The following is a 19,731-nucleotide window of genomic DNA, read 5'->3' as shown; positions in this document are numbered from 1 at the left end:
CATTTACTGATCAGTAATGAAGAAAGGGTTCACATCTCAAGCTTCTGGATTCAATATTTTACTCAGAATTACTACCAGGACAGTAGGAAAAGCACCTAGTAGGGTGTTAGCTATTTAACATCGCAGTGTTTTTATGATTAATACCCAGTAATGTAACTAAAATGAGCCAGGTTATTATCCTGCTGCTTGGTGACCAGACTTTCTTCATCTTTATGGTGCATGAGTTATTAAAACATCTTCACTTCATCTAATGAACAAGGTAAGAAACATTAAACCTTACAGACTGGGAAACTGTATTAAAGTGGTTGGAATACATCTGGAGAACAGGTTAACCGAGACTATCTTAAAAAATGGCCCTCAAATGATCTGACTGCAGTTGAGTTATTAAAGAAATAAGAGTTCAAACTGTTTTCTGAGGGGCTCTAAATAAAAAGATAACAGCTGTTTCCTTTGTAAAAGAGATTTTAGGGTGAAGTTGGAACCAGATTACATTGAAAAGGTGTTGGGTTTGCTTTGAATTCTCCCCCCACTAGATGGTGCCATTGTTCAAGGAAATTAAAACCATTATTGATCGGGAGTATTAAGGTTTATCCTGTCAGCAGTATGTGACCACAGCATTCACTGTGTGAACCTTTTTCCTGCTTGGTGCTAGATCATTTTAAAACATCCGTTTTCTGTTATATCTCATCACTTTGTTTGTTTTTTTTAGAGGCGACAGATGAGCTCCAGGTGAAAGACGAGATAATGTAAATGCAGTTAACGGAGGCGGATGGTTAAGCAATTGACAGCATTTGTTTGCCACTGAAGACCTATGAAAATGAGTTTTATGAGCGCCTGCAAATTACATGACTGCACAGAGGCTGAGATCAAGTCATCGTTACACAAAGAGATGGGACTGATGCCAATGAAGAAAGCGACAGTGGCATGACGGGAGCTGAGAAACACAGGATGGATGAGATGAGCAGGGTTACTTCTCCGAATTTTATTTCCTTCTTGGGTGTTGTGTTGATTTAGTTGGCACGCTATTCAGAGCTTTAAAATTGTTTGTAGTGTAAAGCCTTGAACAGGATATTCAAAGGAAGTCTTCATTTGTCTCTCAACTGTCACAGATATAAATATTCATATCATCAAAACGTGTGTAGTTCTGCGTGTGCGCTGCACTAAAGCACTATAACACTGTTTTAATGTTTAATGCTTTAACATAAACCTGAAGTGGTAACCGTTTGTAATTTACCTCCTTAATTGTTTTACCTACTCTGTTTCAGTAGTTATTTGAGTGTCTATGACAGCAGTCGTGTTCATTGTGTTCATACCACACCCTGGCAGAGGTTCATTTTAGCTGAAAAGCATCAGTCATCTTTAATTATTTGGCATCAAGTGTGAAATTGCAGTTGTCATCACCGAAGAGGCCCATTTAATTTTAAATTTAATCTGTCAGTGCGACAGGGTGGACGAACACACGTGTATCCCAGATCCTGTTTCGCCTGATGAGGCAGATGGAGGATTGGTTTTCCATTTTAAAATATCTCAAGCTCTTCATTTTCGTCAACAGCTGCGGCCAACAACTGAGCAGTCAGCATTCACGGGCCGAGTCTTATAAATGGTGAGAATCGTATGTGGGCTTTTCAATTCAGAGATGAAGACGGAAACTTTTATTCACCTGCTGCTGAAGGACTAGTTTCCTTTGCTTACAATCAAAATATAACGTTTTCACCTCATGCACTTTGTATACACTGTGGTATTTCTTCTTGTTTTTCCATTCTCTAATGTTTTATTGGGGGCTGTCACTGTGACATTTAACATCAAAATACCAGTCAGTTTGAGGATTTAAGGCAATCTGCTCTGCGTTGCTGAAGCATAAGAACATAATGAGCACATGTTTAATTCAGGTCCTTCGACTTTCCGCCTATTATTACAAATACAGCGTACAGTTTATGACGCTGTGGAGAAAAAACCCTGTATTTCAGGTCAAAAATCTATCCGCCTCAGACTCATTCTTTCAGTTTGAGCGACTTCCCCCACACTCCCCCATATTTTCAAAGAAACTGTTGTGACACCGAGTGAATTACAGTGAAACAACGAATGATCCCGATTCATCTCGATTAACCCCTGCTGTACAAAATTTAAACATTATAAGCCAATTCAATCAAATTTGTGCGACTGCGTTTCACTGTTTATACAATTTTGCCTCCAAAACATTATTTCTCACAGAGGCCACCACTAAATATCAATATAAATCACAAAATATGTTAGAAATGTAATTTATATTGTATGAATAGGTCTAAAAATTGCTCTAAATGTTGTATATTACTGTGTGTGAGTCCCTTAAAGGTGAGTAAATGTTTTCATGTGTCCTGTTATCCAAAGACTGTTATTTTTCTTTCAACTGAATTTCATTTGAACGATTATTCAGAGCCAAAAGACAGAAAGTATCACTTATCTTCTGCAGCTACTAGTTTGATTATCTGCTAATGTGTTTGCTATTTGGCTGTTTAAGCTATTAATACCGTGTCCTGTAATTTGACAGAGAACATAAAAAGTTCATCAAATTGCTCAAACTTTTGTGAAGGGTATCTTTGCTACAGACGAAACTGGTGGATCCATCTCCACAACAGTTGCAGATTAATTTGATATTAATTGTGTCACTTTTCTTGCTGTTTTGGTTATTTTATGACTTCTTGTAGATCCAGATACTCTTGTCATGATCTAAATTTTTACAGTTTTGGTTATATTGTTCCACCGTTTCTGCTTGTACTTAATTCCAAAGGATGCAAAATACAATTTACTTAAGCAACGTTGAGTATTTCGCCAGAAGTTACTCCTCTTTCTGTGGGATCTTTTTTTGACTTGGTACTTGGAGCTGTACTGCTACTTTAACTAAGCTTTATCCATTGATTTTAATGTGGGAAATTCTGCAGGGAGATTTAAAAAAAAAAAAAATTAACTGTGTGGTTTGGTGTGCATCATGTGCAGGGCTCTCCAAGGTGCCAGCTCTGTGCCCCTCTCCCAGTCCCTTTTACAGTTCCCACCGTTGCACTTACCGAGATCATCCGCTGCTGGGGGTGGGGGTGTTCGGGGGGCCGGCCCCTGCTGATTCAGAGGTTAGGAATTTGCATCTGATTGCTGTTTGTCAACCAATGATGTGACTGTGCAGGCCGGACAGACTCTCCACGCCTCTCTCGGGTCTGTGTGTCTCAGAGCGACACTCTAACTCTAGTCTGAAAACACAATTTACACGCGAAAGCAGAATGCGTGGATATCATGCAGTCACATGAAACCACTTCATTTTTATCCGATACACACACGAGCGTCATCTCCTACACATCGTTTTGGTGCCTTTTTCTGTGATCGGGCAGAGACACTCGGGATTCACAGAGACGAGGAAAACAGGAATGTTTCTTCCGGTTCCAAAGAGTGTGAAAATCGAACGGAAGCCGATGTGGTAAGTCAACGTTTCTCTTTTATTTCCCCTTTGCCTTATTTATGCCGTGCTGACTTTCAGAATATGTACAGCAAAGGGGCTTCTTCGTTTTTCATTTACGTCTTGTGTGATTGGTAATTCAAAGGGCGTAGCTTTAAAAAACGATTCGACATTATTAAATGGCTGATCAATAACCTATTGCAAAGGTAGCGGATGAACTCGACTGCCGTGAGTCATTTACGCTGCGTGGAAAAGCACTTTGTTGTTGTACAATGTAACAGGGGAGTTTGCGCATGATTATCATCACCATGTTTACATTTCACTGTTTTTTACCAAATATAGAGAGAAACACATTAAAAGTGAGCGTATGTCAGAAAGCTTGTAGACTTTTGCGTTTACTGTACAAACGGCTGACGTTGGAGATATGACCGTTAACTCGATTTTCTGTCATCAACATACTGTCACCACTGTAAAATCTTAACTTTGCCAGCTTCTTTAGTTAGCATTAAAATAGTATTAACTGCAGTATGAACCGCTGCTTTCGCTATAGACCAATCACGAATAAACCTGTGTGTTTTGCTATTAAAAAAAATTAAGAACAAAATGGCAGGTTAGATTAATCTTTACAACACCAACAAAAAAAAAAATGTTTACGGTGGCGGCGCGTCCGGTATAAAATGAACGCAACATTTTATAGCGTCATTAAATAGCAACTGCTGGATTGTGTAACAGAAGTACCCAACATCACATCGCCCTTTAAGTTGGATATTAAAGCCAGTGCATGTGACTTAGGGAAAGTTTGGCCAGCCCATATGTCACTCTCGTGGGTCTCGGCAGAGAGTTAAAAGTGTCTTTATGAATGAATTTGGAGCAAGTTTGTTGATGCTATCTACTATGTGAATGCAGTAAACAGATTAATAATGATGTCACAGCTACAGGATCCAAAAACGGGACTAAAACCAGAATATGTTCAATTCCAATTGGAGAGCATATAAATGGTTAAAAAATGTAAAAATGCAACTTGTTCAGAAGAGATTTCTCTTTTTTCTTAAATGTTTGGTGGCTGTCTCAGTTCCTCACAGTAAGGGCTGCCAAAATCATGAAAATTTAATTGTTGGATTGATTTTTTTTTTAAAGTGTGATTAAAAGTTTCATCATCTTTATCTGTTCTTTTTATGCTTCTGTTAGTTTTAGATTAGGCACTCTGTCACTTTTAACCCCACCCCCTTTCTACAAATCCAACAAACCCCCTCCTCTAACTTAATGGGCTCGACTTTTTCATGTGCCCTCTGCAGTGCTGTTTGGTTTTACCACCAAAGCCACAATGTTATTGTCAATAGATGCTTATTGAAATGTTTGTTCTTGAAGTTTAGCTCCTTCAGATAAGCGGATGCTGTCATTTAACCATAGCAGAAGGTATATATATTGCAAAATGGGATGCAAACTAAACATTTTAGCTCTATAGTTGAAGTAAAACGACTCCCATGCTGATAAAATTCTTTATAAATGCTCTTTGGAAGTGCAAAGTGAAGGTGGACAAAAGAGTCTGCTTCCATCTTCAATAGCTGACATCACGACAAGTCCAAACATCTTAGAGACAAGTCCAACGTGTGGGGAATGACGGACACAACCCTAACTGCTTTCACGGCCACAGCTGTTTGGTGGTGAGAAAATCCACTGAGTGTATATCAAGCTGAGTATTCCTCCTTATTATGTCGGCCTACATGAAAGGAGTGAGCAGACATGTCATCCCTAATGGAGTTCCTTTACTGTATTTTGTCAGCTTGGTTACAAAAAAAGTTGATAAACCTCACAGCCGCATCCAAAACTGCCTGGCATTTGGTATGTGGTGAGTGTTAAATTTTTCACCAAGAAGCGGGGGTTGGAGAGTGCTGACACAGGAAGCAGGTTTTGTTTTAGAGTCACGTATAGCTCCTGGTTCTTTGTCATAGTGACTTTCAACATACATGTTCTGAGAGCAATCAGAACTGGTGTCAGTGGAGTTTTTGTGGTCCCATCTAAAGTGTCAAGATACAAACATTTGGCCCCAAAAAAAAAGAACAAAATAGTGGATTTTTCTTTGGTTATGATATATTGCCCCATGATCTCTTTCATTTGGTGAATTGAGATCACAGGAATACAGTTATGAAAAGCTCATTTTACATGAGCACTGTGATACTGCTGTTCACAGCAGCATTGAAGGGCAGCAAGAAAAATAAAAGACAGCATTAAAACGGAGACCTGGAAGCTTGTTTTATTTTTACCGTAATCTTTGGCTTTTTATGCCCAAAAAGTATTCAAAAAGTGTTGTGCTGGGGTCTCTCTGGTTATGTGGCTGATAAAGGAAAAGAAAGTTTAAGCTGATGAATTGCAGAACATGGCACTATCTTAAGAGAGATTTCCTGGCCTTTATCACACACACGCCCAACTGTGCGCCAATCACCTTTGGGAAAAAAAAAAAGCTCTGGTTAATCTGTTTGGTTCAATCTGACATATGGTACGCTTCCTCTGACCAGCACTGGCTAACTGCACCAGCATTTCCAGAGGAGAAATATACTACCGCAGCAAGCGGGTGGGGGTAGGGCAGGGGGCATTTCCGTTGTGATTGGCCCGGTGTGGATTAGAAACGTATGGCAGGGCGATCAAGTTCAGGTCTTAAAAGGCCTCTCCTTACTTTTGCATAATGTAGGCTGGACTTAATGAGCACACTGCTTGTTATGAAATGTGGTTGAAGACACTTGTTGCTGTCCTTGGTTTGAAGAACTGACGCCTATGTTGTATTTTTTTAATGTAGAAACTTCTGTCCGGTTTCCCATCAAAGGGACATGTTGAAATAGTGGCAGACCTTGACCTGATGTTTCAGTGTATGAACCACACCATGACTGCGTGTATTGCAGGACCTGGAGAATTAAACAATAATGGCTTAAAGCTGCATGAGTTACTCAGTGCAAGTTTTTGAAGTAATGAACATCTTTGGTGTAGTGGACGCACATATTGTATAATTTGTTTCTTTGCTGTTGTTAACTATTGTTGGAAGAGGATGACGTAGAGGTGAAAATGTCAGCAGGCACAGAAATATTGCTCCAGTAAAAAGCAATTAACTATGAATGGCTATAATAGAATTAATAGCTTTAATGCTGAAACAGCTGGTCACCTGAAAGACACTCAATAGCTATGATACTCATAAATCATTTATCATTGATCAAGAGGATACCATTGTATATTGAAAAATGTCTTGGTTTTTCACTAATGGTGAAACATGAAAACATTTTTTCTTGTTTTGCACACTTCAAAGATTATAGCTAGCACCAAAGCGTCCCGTTATTTGTTATTTCTGCTTATGATATAGCCCGAAATAACGAGAAAAGCCACAGATCTGTCAAAGAAGACAACTGACTTCTTAATTTGAGAGTACACAGACTCATCATGCTGCTGCTGTGTGATGTCACAACATAAAACCCCATTCTGAGGCAGGAAAAACCTTTGATAGATAGATCAACGATAAAAAAAACAAAAAAAAAAACAAGAACTGTTGATAACACTTCGTGTGACTTGTTTTTTGATTCCCAGCCAGTTCATCAAATAATCATCTCTGATTCATCTCTGATATGATGAAGGAGCTGAATGAAAATCCAATATCAGTAAGGTGTCTGAGTTACTGTGAATGACTCACGTATTGCTGCTCAACCACACGTCTTCTCATGGCTTTGGGTGATAATCGTTTGTCTGCTTTCTGTCTTGTTGATATTGTGTGCTCATGTTTCCTTGGGGCTCTTGGTGTGTATTTGCTCTGTGTTCCTTCTTCTGTCTACAGGCCCCTGAACTAACTTAGGTTCTTACAAAGATCTAGTAAAATAGTTCATCTAATCTAGAGCCAGAGTGTGCCTGTAGTCTGGGAAATTACTGTTGTTTGTGAACTCTTATCTCAGTTTGTCAAAATTTGAGGCAAACCGTGTTGTCATCTCATGAGCAGCGGCCATCCACCTGGCTACCTGCCAACATACAAGCATGATCTCAAGCCAAAGGTGTCTGGTGAACATTTGGAAGCAGCAAGTGTAATATGTAAATAGTGTGCAGAGTTTGCCTTTGGGCATCATGGCTGACTGAGCGGTAGTCACTGGCAGTTTGCCACTAAACTGGTTAGTAGCCGCACATTAATAACAGACAAACATGCACAGACTAGACGGACAGGTCTGTTTGTTTTTTTAACAATCAAACTGGAGTATAATCCATCCAGTAGGCTGTATAGGGCTGTCTTTAGGTTCACTTTATTTGAATCCATCTTCGAGGCTTAATGGTGTAATTGGCTTAAGCACTGCATTGAAATTTTCAATACTAACACGTGTAAATATCAGCATGTATTGTATCACTGCTCTGTCTCCCCACCACTAGCTTTCCTGCCATTAATGAAGCAGTGAAACAGCGTGGTTTGGCTGCTTTTCAGCTGTTCTTGTGCCAAAAGCTACTCTTCTCCAAAGGCCCTGCATGACGTGAGGTGCTGAATGTCTGTTATACGGCCAAAAAATGCAGGAAAAAAAAAACTTCACAAGATACTTCATTCCTTGGGGTGGCGTCATGGGGGAATCCCATCTGGGCTGAGGGTGACGCAGGTGGAAGGAAGGGTCTGAGGTTTTGGGATGCCCTGCAGTTCCTGAACTAGGCTGCTATGTTGTAGGTATTATGTGTTTAGTCAGCGGCTGACGCCGGGTTCAGTGACAGCGAGTGTAGTCTGCCCGGATACCAGCACACAGCTGCAACATGCTGACATGTCCGTCAAACATGAAGCGTTTGTGTTTTATATTTGTGGCAGCAGGCTGTGGCAGCCTGCCTCAGCAATCAAACCTAATTTAATCAAATCCTTTTTCCATGTGAGCGAATAAGCAGAACAACTGCGCATGAAACTTTAACCAGCATAGAGGAGACTATCTTTATTCTAGATGCCTCCATGTACAACCAGTAGAACACTTTATCTAAGATTTCTGCTCATCCATCACCTCTGTGCACACAAAAGACTTGGCTGTTAAAGATCACATTGTTATGACATGACCACTGTGTCACCATACAAACCAACAAGTTAATCTAGTTTTCATACCATTCAATGAAAAAATGCTACTCCACCTCTCCCACCCTAGCTGAGCTTTCATCATACCGCCACAGCAGTGCACTGAGCTGTGCATGTTGCAGCATGCAGCCTGTCTCCTGAGCCTCAGTTTTTCATGTCAAAGGCAGCTTTGGCACACAACAACTTGACTTGGTATCTTGCCTCACAGTAAGCATGAAAACTGCATTCAATCACCCAGTTAAAGAGCTATTAAAGTAGTTTAGTAATGTACCTGAAAACCAGTTTTGTGTGAAGGCCGACTGCATGGTGTTAAAGGAAGCCACAGAACAAAGAAGTTAAAGAATAAGCAGAATCATAAAGCTAATGTATGCAGTCGTATAACCGCTGTACAAAAGTAACGTGATCCTATTTAGATTGAATTGGTAGTGTTGGCCTTCTCTTAACGTTGTTTAAGAAAAGAGTTTTTCTTAACTTGTGATAGAACTGCACATGAAAAAAAAAGAGGGATGGATTTCAGCTGTTTTGAGCCAAAACAGAGTTAAACATTAAAACAATGCTGGTCAGTGGTTGTTCTACTGCAATGGGCTGCTTAAGAATGGGCTGTGCTTCCTCACCAGAGCTGTCATCACATGAGATTTATGTCTGCTCCCATAATACTACTGTCTCCATGTTGAGCTTTAGGTGGAGTTGTAACATGGCGAGGTCAATATCCACGAGCGAGGTGGCAGACATAATAGGCAGCAAACATCAGCTGAATCAGCAGAGATCTTTTTTTCATTTGACTTTCCAGCTGAGGACTTTTCCTGTGGATAGAAGAAGTGCTCCCATATATAGAGTTCAAATGTTCTCTTTACATTTCCCTGTGGGCTGCTTTCGCTTGAAGCAGCACTTAACTAACATGCATAAATGTATCCAGTATTTTCCTTCGTGTTTTTGGTCCCTTTCACTCCAGCTAAGATTCTGAATGTTGTGAAATTCTGGGTCTGTTATTTCTGTAGTTCTATAGTAGTTTTTTTAACACCAGAGGTGTTCCCTCCAGCTTTGCCCAGTTGTCCCAGTTAGATGATGTCCCACAGGCCTGCATCTGGATTCCTAAGCTTTCATTTATGGACATTGCCGTGCTCTGTACAGCTCAGACTTGCTTGCCAGAATCTAACTCCAACATTATCTCTGCATGTAGCCCTCTAAATTAGATCAGACATTTAAGTTTGTTTTGTTTTTTCCAAGTGAAATTCTTTCTGAAACACTTAAATCTGCTCTCTGTATATTTTTTTTGCTCTGACTTAGAGCACTAAGTAAATCGTAAATGTGGTCACAACAGTAACACAAATCACTTTTAGCTTCACTCGCTTGCGCAGTGTAGCTCTGCTGCTTGATATATGGCTGCAGATCTCACTGAAAAGTGAATCACTGGATTATTTTTGCTATATGCCCATTTAATTTATGGCATAGCTGGGGCTAATCAGATTTTGCTTGCTGTATTGCTTCGGCTTGCTGGAAGAGGTCAGTGGAAAATGCGTGACCAGCCTGTGCGACACTTCCTCAATGATCTTGTTGTTGGTGCCCTGACGCTCAATGGAGCCTGTGTTAGTGCCTTACGAGGTAATGCTGCAAGGAATGTGAGAGAGGGTCACATAATCAAGACCAGCACCACTAACCAACTTCTTGCTTTTATACTGTTTTCCCCTTTTTGTTAATGTAGAAATTATGATGATTGGCTACAGTCTTGCTGCTCCCTTTGCTCTTCCTTTCATATACTGACATGTTTATATCCAGCTTAGAGCTCAAAGCTCATAAATGAAGCAAATTATCAGCCTAGAGATAAATTATTGCCTTTTCACACCATTAAATCCAGCCAGTTTGCATGTTAAAATACTTTTGTCTTCCTTCTATTTGAACGTCTTCATATATTAGCAAGTTTGAACAAAGTGACTTAAGGAGTTTGAAACACATGGGTTGTGAATAATTTTTTAAGTTTTTTTTTTCATTATCGCTTCATGTGTATAAAGTAAAACTGAACAAAGACAAAATAAATGTCATTAAAAAGTCAACACGCAGATAATCTCTAGCTCACTGTGTTTGTAAAGCTACGGTTATAAGTTCCCCTCCTGGCATGTTTTACTGGATTTAGAAATAATCTACTGTAACGTTTTTTCTTGTTTGACCAAATAAAGGAGAAATTCAGCCTTACGTGTTTGAATTCAAGTCAGGCCCACACTCAAATGAGGAACTTTGCGTGTACCAAAAATGGCAGCTTGCAGAAATTTTTGAATGGTAAGTGTACTTGGCACCTCTTAAATGTCTTCAGCTTTTGTATACCATGCTTTGTCAGCATTTTACTGGCAATGGCTGACATTGCATTAGTGGTTTGCTCTCAGATCTTCCACCGATAGTGATGATAGGCATGTTTTTCATGTATGAGGACTCAATGTCAGTTTGGTTTGTTTCTTATGCAAAACATGTGTTGCATGAGAATCAACGAGTGATACCTAATTTGATGAAGAAAGAACTTTACAGCGTGTACCACCCACAGAAACTCAAACCAAGACATCACAGTATCACCCACACTGATTTATATGTTGAGAAGAGCAGAGACGCCAGCAAGCGCTTAGCACCAGCTATGGAGACGAAACGTGGATTACCACTTTAAGAATCTGACTCTGTGATTTTCGGTGAAGCAGAACAGACAGACGTTCATTTTAATACCCAGTTTCAGGTCTCACAAAGACCTCACCCAACTGCTCTCAGACCACATGGCTTTATCAGGCAGGAGATGGTCTTTTCTTTCAGTACATAAAAGGAAATTAACTCTTTCATTCCAAAAGTTGAAATGGAGTTGAATAGCTACACTGGTGTTGGCATATGAAAACAAAACTCACAGAGTAAAAAGCACTGTGTGTTTATACCTCTGTTGCTCTCTGAGCTTCCCTTTTTTTATTGCTCATTGTAACACACATGTTGAAAGCGCCATGTGGGCCTGTGTGAACCGCCCCCCAGTGCTTCATTAGTTGTTAATGGGATCTTGGGAAAAAAAACAGGCCACAAGGATGAATTCTCCTCTGTTTCAAGGATTGCGGTATCGCTATGCTTCACTTGTTTTGCATGCAGCATTTCCTACATACATGTATATACGCGCACGTGTGCGAGCCGGTGTGGATCTTTTTTATCTCGTTGGAATTAGACCCTTAGTTCTTGTTCTTATCACTCTGCCTTGTTTGCTCAGACCTTGCAATCTTCCACCTCTCAAATGTGTGTTTAGAAAAATAAAAGAGGATTAACCCATTAGCTCTCGTTGTTTCAACTTTATCCTTAACTTAGCCAACAGCTGACGTTTCTGTGCCAGTTGGTTCTCCTCTACCCGCCCCCACAGATAGTCTCTTGCCACCTTGCTCAGCAGGTGGTCTCTCTCTAGCCAATTAAGGTGTTATATGAGCCCTAAGGGTCTTATTGTGCTTTCCACTTGAGCTCTGGAGTCTGAATTTCCAAGTGTCTGGTAGGTAAGAAACATCAAATGGAAAGTCCCATGAAGTCAGATTTCTGATTCAGAATATGGGAGGAACCTCACCAGTCCAAGCCTCAAAATCCAACATGGTGGTCCCACATAAAACATGGTGATAGCTGCAGTATTAAACTGCAGTTTATTATACTGGTTATTAGCACTTCTAACAGTTTGTGTCACAAAAAAAAATCAATCACACGTAAAGGATTCTCTAACTTCTATCAGTGAATATATTGCTGTGGTATTTCTGTGTGCAAAATGCTGCATAAGCCATTGTTATCGACTTTGTAATCCCAGTAAAGCTACCTGGTTCAGTAAAAAAAAAAAAAAAAAACACTGGTTCTCTAATTTGCAACTGGGTTGCTGTCAGCTTGCGTGTGAACCATTCACAACTCCAAGCTCCAATTTCTAAGGAATATAGCAATATTACAGTCCTCTGCTGCGATTTCAGGGATTCCCTCTTTGTGTTGTTTGACAGCCAGGTGTGACGACTTCTCAATTCCGTGAGAAGAAATGGGCACATTTTCTGAGCAGAGGTCCTGAATGCTGGTTGTGATTCACTGCAAATTGTGCAAAGATGAATTGATGGAGAAGTTCTTTGGTTTTTTTGTTTTAAAGATTTTAAATGTCTACACTAAGCTGTTCTTGTGACTGGGACTTTTGAAGTCTTTGTTGGTTCCCACTGATCAGCGACAGGGCACACAGCAAGACTCATCTGTCTAGCCCATATCAAGCAGTTACTGCTGTCATGTAAGATAGTCTTGCCATTAGTGTTACAATATAATACAAGTTGGTCCTGATTAATCTGTTCTTCTCAGCTGAATATGGAGGATGACTGGCAGTTTCTCCCCACACCTTTCCTCTCCCAAGTCTGTTACGATATCTCACTCTGGAAACATCTATGAGTTAGGGAGGTTTCTCATCCACGTAGACCTTTCTTACTCCTCAATTCCCCTTTCACAGTTTGATGTATGTTTGTTTGTTGTGTTCCTTTCCCAGGTTTCTTCCTCTTGTGACCCATCACCTCGTCTCTTTTGCTCCCATCGGCTGTAGCTCTAGCCAGCATTTCACTCAACAACTACCTGCCAACTCTTCCAAAATATCCAGCTTGCTAGATATTTGGTTTGGTGTCTGAGACCTGTCTGTGAGCCTCACAAATCACGTCTTTGAAGCATTCTCTCAGAGCAGTTGGTGACTGCCAAACGAACGAAGATTTGCCTGCTACCCGGGCCATTTGTCTGCAACCCCCAGCATTGGTCCGTGGCTTAAAATCTTGTAGTGTGAACCTGTTTTTTGGTAGACGTTTTAATACCACAGTGTGCCACAAGACTAAATGGTCATTGTGCTGCATGGCTCTTTGTAGAATAATTTGTGATACTAAATGGAAATTTTTTATGCAGAAATGTGTACTTGCAGTTCAGTCGAGTGTTTACCCTTGATGATACTTCATAATTTGTTTGTTGATTACTTTATTTTTAAATCCTGCTCCACAACCCCTTAGTTTTTTTCCCTCAATTGTGTATTTGAGTCTTAAAATGCAACTTTACCGATTCGAACGAGAAAATGTGCACGTGACGGGGAGAGACACAGCATGTCAGACAGGAAACAAACAGGCTGTGTTGAGGTGGCACTGCAATCACACAGAGAACACTTTCAATTAAACTCTTTCTATATTGTTTTAAGTGAAGAGTGCTCCTCACAGTCACAAAAACAGATGGTTGCCCGTAAAAGTTGCCATATGTCAGCCTTCTCAGCAGGAGTTACACTTGTTCTTTGGAAAAAGATACCAAACACTGACTTGGAGGCATGCTTCTGCAGTTTAGTCTGGATGATCTGCTAAAATGGAACGTAAAAGACTCCACGTTTATAATGTTGATGTACACTGAGAAAGAATTCACATAGGTGGGAACAAAAATGTGGAGGTTTATTATTCTTGTCACTTCTCGGTATTTCCTCATCTAGACTAAGACCTTTTAACCAAGTTACTTGGCTGTTTTAGTTATCAAGTGAGGGAGAAAAACAGTGATATGATTTGTTTGCTGTAAATTAATGTCTGGGGTATTTTGATTGTCAGAGGGGAACAATAGACTGAGCATTAAACCAGTTTTCTGATCATAGTAACTCACTCTCAGAATTTGTTGGTTACTCAGACATCTGCAGAGCAGCATTTCCAAATAACGGCTGTTGGTAATATTAAGGAACTACACCATAAATGATGTTGATTTTCAGCCCTGGCTGCAGTAAAAAGAACACTCAGCAGATTTTTTTAAAAAAATAATAATTTAGCCCCGGCCACTAACACTGCTGTTTGCATGGCAAGTTGCGGTCTGGGTAATAAACTATCACTTTAACCTAAGCCTGGCTATTAATGTGTGAGAATGAGATACCAAAGGAAGCTTACGGCCATTTTACAGCAGTAGAGTTGCACCCAAAAGACATGCGGTAAGTAGATTGGCTCTGTCATGCACTATTAACACCGAAATTCGTGAATCTTTACCTAGTATTATGGCTAAGATATAAACCAGTAGATTTCTATTTCCTTACTAATTTTTAAAATTGGAGCTTCACAGAACCAAAAAAAAAGAAAAGAAAACTAGACTAAAACAACAAGACGTTATCACTTTGACAAACTAGAAGCCTGTGTTCCTAGACTTTTGGCAGAAAGTAAAAGAGAGTTTTCCTTCAAGTTTTTAAGTGAAGCTGCGGGCAACATTTGTTACGCTTCTCGTACTCCCATTCTGCACACATTTATTTGTTTTTTTTTGGTGCAGTTGGAGGATATCTGTTTTTACCTGTTACTTGCATCTCTTGGGCACAAATGTAGCCTGAGAGAGACCAGCTACTATTGTGTTTGGTTTAAAGAAAACCCTGAAGATTCTGGTCGTAATTTAAACCAAATGGCCTCCACTCAGGCACTTATATGTGACCATCTTTGTCAGGCACTCAAGTAAAAAACATTAGATAATCATAAGCTAACACAGTATCTTAATAGTAACACTTGACCTTGTGAAATTATATGAAAAGATGTTATTTGGATGTTAGCATCCAAATATGCCTCCTAAATTAGGGTACTAAATTGAGGAAGCGTGCAGAATACGTATGGTGGCGCAATGGAATTTGCACCATCTAGCATGTAGGAAATCATGATGCTTGTGATCAACAGTGGCATGAAACAAAGAGACCACTTCTGCTTCCCCCTGCACAAGAGGGCTCGGCTCAACACAAGAGCTTTGTTGTAATCACTTCTGTCTTTGAAGTTACATACATGACACATGCAGAAAGAGACGTGTCAGTGGCAGAACTGCTCTTGGCAAAAGCATTGGTTGCGTGACTGAGTGTGACACTACCTTAAGTGTTATGTGATGATAGTGCATGCATGAAGTGTCTTTGCACAGTGTGTGTATGTGCTGTTCTAAAGTAAATTTGTCTGTCACTTGATACATGATTGATTACATGATTACTGGATAGTCCAGATTTTCTACCAGTAATTATTAGACTCCTCAATAAGCCAACTGGTATGTTTAGTTCTTTAGACAAAGTTGCTTAACGTCAAACTAGGTCCAGTTTGGAATGATGTTTTAATCCTGCTTACAATGGTGCTATTTCCCGTCTGACAACAGCATATGTTTAGTTGTGTCTCCATTCCCCTTTAAGAATGCGGCGAATCAAAATTGAAAATCTGTCCGCTGCCTTGCTGCATCTGCTCTGTCAGTTGTCACTTCCTTCACCCTCTGAAGAAGCATGCGAGTTTCACAGCTCTTCTGTCCTTGCGCAATAACGCATACGGCCATACTATGGGGTGAAATATTTCTCTTGTGGACAGCACTTGGTTTTCGCTCAGACTAGACAAAGGGACATGACATTTTGTTTTTCTGTTCCATTTAATTGACACCTTTGAGACTTTTGAAGTACCTTTTGGTGGCACGAGAATTTGACCAGTTTAGAGATGAGCTTCAGGTATGAAAACTGTTTTTTACTTACTGAAAAATACATGCATTTGTCTATCATTTTCTGACTGATATTCATTTTTACTAACTATGTCTTCTACAGACCACACCTGCACAGTTTTGTACCTCAGGCTTGTATTCAGCTGCTCTCTATATTTACGGTTACATGTAAACAGAGCCATCCTTTAACTTCAGCTAAATTTTATCATTACCTACCCCAAGGGGAGAAGCATTCACAAATATAGCATGTTATTCTGGTATGTCACTTGTTGTGTGCCCAATTCTTTACGCAACTGGAGATTACTGATATTGTGTAAATATAAGTTGATGTTCCAGGTGAGTTAGACTCGTGTAATGTTGCACAAGCTGTTATTTTCCACTTAGATCATATAAGCTGATTTTTTTTAAGTGTCTCTTGTTTGAAACGTGCTTTGCAGAGCTTCTGCTCACAGAGCAACTGTGTTAATCAGGATGTTTGTGAGTGTAGCCTCTTTTCACAATAACCCATTTCTATGGAAAATAGTTAATTTTCCTGTGAGTGGAAGCATTGCATCACTTGGATTTAAGTTGTTAGTGTGAGAGACCTTGGACTTGAAGGGTATGTATTGTTTTTCCTTTTGCTCTTAACGTGCCTACGTGTGATTATGCCACTATGGCTGTGAAATTCCAGTAAAGTTTTCTGTGTAATTCCAGTGAGCGACATGCAGGGTAAAATATCCCCTCCTCTCCCAAGAGAAAAAAAAAACAGCCTGCCCATTGTAATGATGAGGTTTATTGTCGGTAAACAGTGCTGTGGTGGTCACTTTTTAAGTAGCTCAGCATGGCTTGGTGTGGTCATACTTTGAAGGGTGGTAGTACCTTGAAGGTGTGCTGACTCAAAGATTGTTTTTGAAAGTGTGTTTTATTCAAGGACTGTCATGCATGCGGTCAGCTGTAATACGGGCAGGCGTAAGCTCTCAGAAGACGAGCATAACAATAGATTGTACATCAATAGGTATTATTGAATATCTGTGTTGTCAATCTGCACCTTAAAACAAAAATATCATAGTGTGGTAGTTGTTTAGCTTGTGACGCATACCTAATCATTACCTTATAAAAGACTATCATCCCTGCTTTCATTAAGAGTGAACCAATGTAAATTTTGAAGTTTCTGAGCCCGTGAGATCGGGGCAGCTGTTGGTTACAGAGGTCTGTCTCTTCATGTATTAGTCAGCATAGCTGAATGACTGATGGCGCACAGTCACCACCGGCTCCTGTCATGACTGATACTTCAGCATGTCCAGCACCTGCCCTGAAATCGAATTTCCCCACACGCTGTTGGCTTTGTGTGAATCTCTTATCTTAACCTGACTGGTCAGAGCACAGCTTCCCGTAACCCAGGATTGTGGTTGTGTTGTAGCACTGTAAGGAACAGACTGTCTTGATGCCAGTGTGTCGGAGCTCTTTGCTTATGATAAACTTCTTTGCATACCTGCGCCTGTTCTGGAGCAAGTGTGTAGGAGAACTATTGCCACCCACACATGTGTCTCCCCACTTTGTCTCTCACAAACAACAAAACATTTTAAAAAATAGACTAGTCAGACTTATCAGCTGTTTTTTTCCTTTTCTTTCTTTTTTTTTACTAAATCAGTGGCAATGGGACAGTTTGATATTGCTCTTTTGCAAGGATGAGCTCAAATTTATCAAAGTCAACCAGGTGAGGAAAGTGACTGTTCTTCCTGTGATTTCACTTCCTCTTGTTGAGTTTAAAACATTTTGTCCTGTGTGAGCAGTATGTCTGGTTTGTTTCTTGTCTGAGTAATACTGCACATGCTGCACCACAGATATTATCTCTGGGACTGTTTGTGTATGCGTCACAGGGATTTCGTTTTGAAATTTGCATTTTTTTTTCGGTGTGAAATTGAGCATTTTCTCCTCTGTTGCAGTTTTTAAATTTGTGATTTGAGTTGACAGAGTGACTCTGTAGGCATTGCTCTAGTTGGCTGCTGTCCTGCAAGTCACAAGTTTTGTTGTAAGGCTGTTGGTAATCATAGATCTAAAACTAAAAGTGATTGATTAAGTTCTTCAAACAATACTGTCAGTATCAGCCATTAACCTAATTTATCTAAGTTATGAGACATGCTGGTTGCAGAAAGGGGAACAGAGCCAGTGTAATTGCAGAAACAAAATTACAACACTGCCAGAAGAAGGGTGTGCTTTTTATAAGATTATTATTTCAGTAGCAAATCACAGGGAAAGTATCAAAGATATTTAAGTAACAGATTAAAGATTTTAAGTTAAAAGATGGAAGACAGAAAGATTCATTTTTGCTGATCTGATGCTGTGAGGAGAGTGGTTCAACAGTTTTGGCACTGCTACAGCAAAAAGCTCTCGCCCTTTAACTGATGTTGCTGATGTTAACAGAAAATAGGAGACTATCAGTCTGACACCATGCTATTCTTTCTCTCTTTTAGGTCTTTGTAGTTTGTCAGCAAAGTCTACCTTCACTGCTACAGCTCGTGCTTCACTGAACACCATACGACTCAGCTCTGCCACCCATTTCCTCACAACTGCAGGAAAAACCATTGAGTCAAAAGAGAGGCATTTGTCTCCAGACCTGCGCCCTCCCCACCCCCCCACCCCCCGGCCCCTGACTGCATGTATCAGAGCTGTTACCAACCCCTTTCCCTCCTTCCACTCCTCCTCAAGGACCCACATTTCCACGTAACCATAACTGTCAAACATTCAGACAGCTGTTGACTGCTCCATCACAGGTGTAGTTAGTGGTTGTTCCTCCTTGAGAAAAGGTTTGACTGTTGCCCCCTGACCGGCCCCCCAACTGGTGCTCTTTCAGCGGGGGAAGGAGGGGAAGGAAGGCCGCTGAACGCTGTGCCACTTTCCCCAGAGATGAAGCTGCAGGCCGTCATGGAGAACCTGCACAGGCAGCAGAGGGCCAAGCTGCTGATGGAGCAGCAGCTACAGCAACAAGCAGCCGCCCAACACACTCAGGTCCGCACAGGTGATGAGCCAATGGGGAGCCCGGCCCCTGAGGCAGAGCAGGCCCAGATTGCAGCACTGGCAGCCATGCGTGCTGCAGCGGCTGGGCTGCAGAGGGTATCAGACAGTCCCATGTCAGAGCGCAGCAGTGGCGGTGAGGAGGAGCGGGACGATGACAACGATGAAGGCGAGGAACAATACAAGGAGATGATGGGGTCAGACGAGGAGGAGCAAATGTAAGTAGAGTTTTCCAAAGTGCTCTTAAAGTTTTCGCAGCATCTCTCAAACAACATTCTGTGTCTAATACACATACACAGCAAACAGAAGTGGGATGAGGAGGACTTTGAAGGTGAGATGGAAGAAGACTTTGACGATGACCTGACAGAGGAAAGTCTGCCGACGGGCCATGATGCTGTGGCCCCCGGGAAGGGCATTCTCCTGCTGCCTCACCGCCAGCTCCACCCCCATTCCCAGCTGCTGAAGGTCCGCCCCAGTGTCGAGCAGGAGCCCCGCGTTGCAATCATGCCTCCCCACGCTACACACAGCCACCTTGGTGGGCAGGATCATGGAGAATGGACATATGAGGAGCAGTTCAGACAGGTAGGATAACTTTGTGGGCATCCTGCGCCTCTGATGTGCGAGAATGTATAGTTTCTGTTAAGAAAAACTCAATCATATAAACGATCATAGCCCTTATGTAGTCTCTGTAGAGAACCATGCAAACTAATTTCCTAAACTCTCTGAAAGTCAGCTGCTGTGGCACACCAGCGAAGCGCACATATCAAAAATGTTGTTGTTCATTGAGCCACATCTGGCCCACGCACTC

General features: G+C 40.9%; 1 protein-coding gene across 3 annotated transcripts in view; it reads left to right on the top strand.

The window, feature by feature from the left end:
- Positions 1–3,155: 3,155 nt before the first annotated feature.
- arid3a (AT-rich interactive domain 3A) overlaps positions 3,156–19,731 on the top strand; it is a 43,400-nt gene continuing 26,824 nt past the window's right edge. For 2 of the 3 annotated variants that reach the window (XM_072389255.1, XM_072389257.1), the window contains exons 1-3: positions 3,156–3,442; positions 18,383–19,141; positions 19,223–19,505. In XM_072389255.1, coding sequence (XP_072245356.1) covers positions 18,816–19,141; positions 19,223–19,505 — 609 coding nt within the window. In that variant the 5' untranslated portion in view covers positions 3,156–3,442; positions 18,383–18,815. Of the gene's footprint in view, positions 3,443–15,789; positions 15,940–18,382; positions 19,142–19,222; positions 19,506–19,731 lie in introns of those variants that run through there. The other variant, XM_072389256.1, reaches the window with a different exon arrangement.

Source organism: Leuresthes tenuis, unplaced genomic scaffold (genome assembly GCF_036924035.1).
Source record: "Leuresthes tenuis unplaced genomic scaffold, fLeuTen1.0.hap1 SCAF_7, whole genome shotgun sequence".
Lineage (NCBI taxonomy): Eukaryota > Metazoa > Chordata > Actinopteri > Atheriniformes > Atherinopsidae > Leuresthes > Leuresthes tenuis.
Note: the sequence above shows the minus strand (reverse complement) of the source record. Positions and strands in the feature narration are given on the sequence as shown.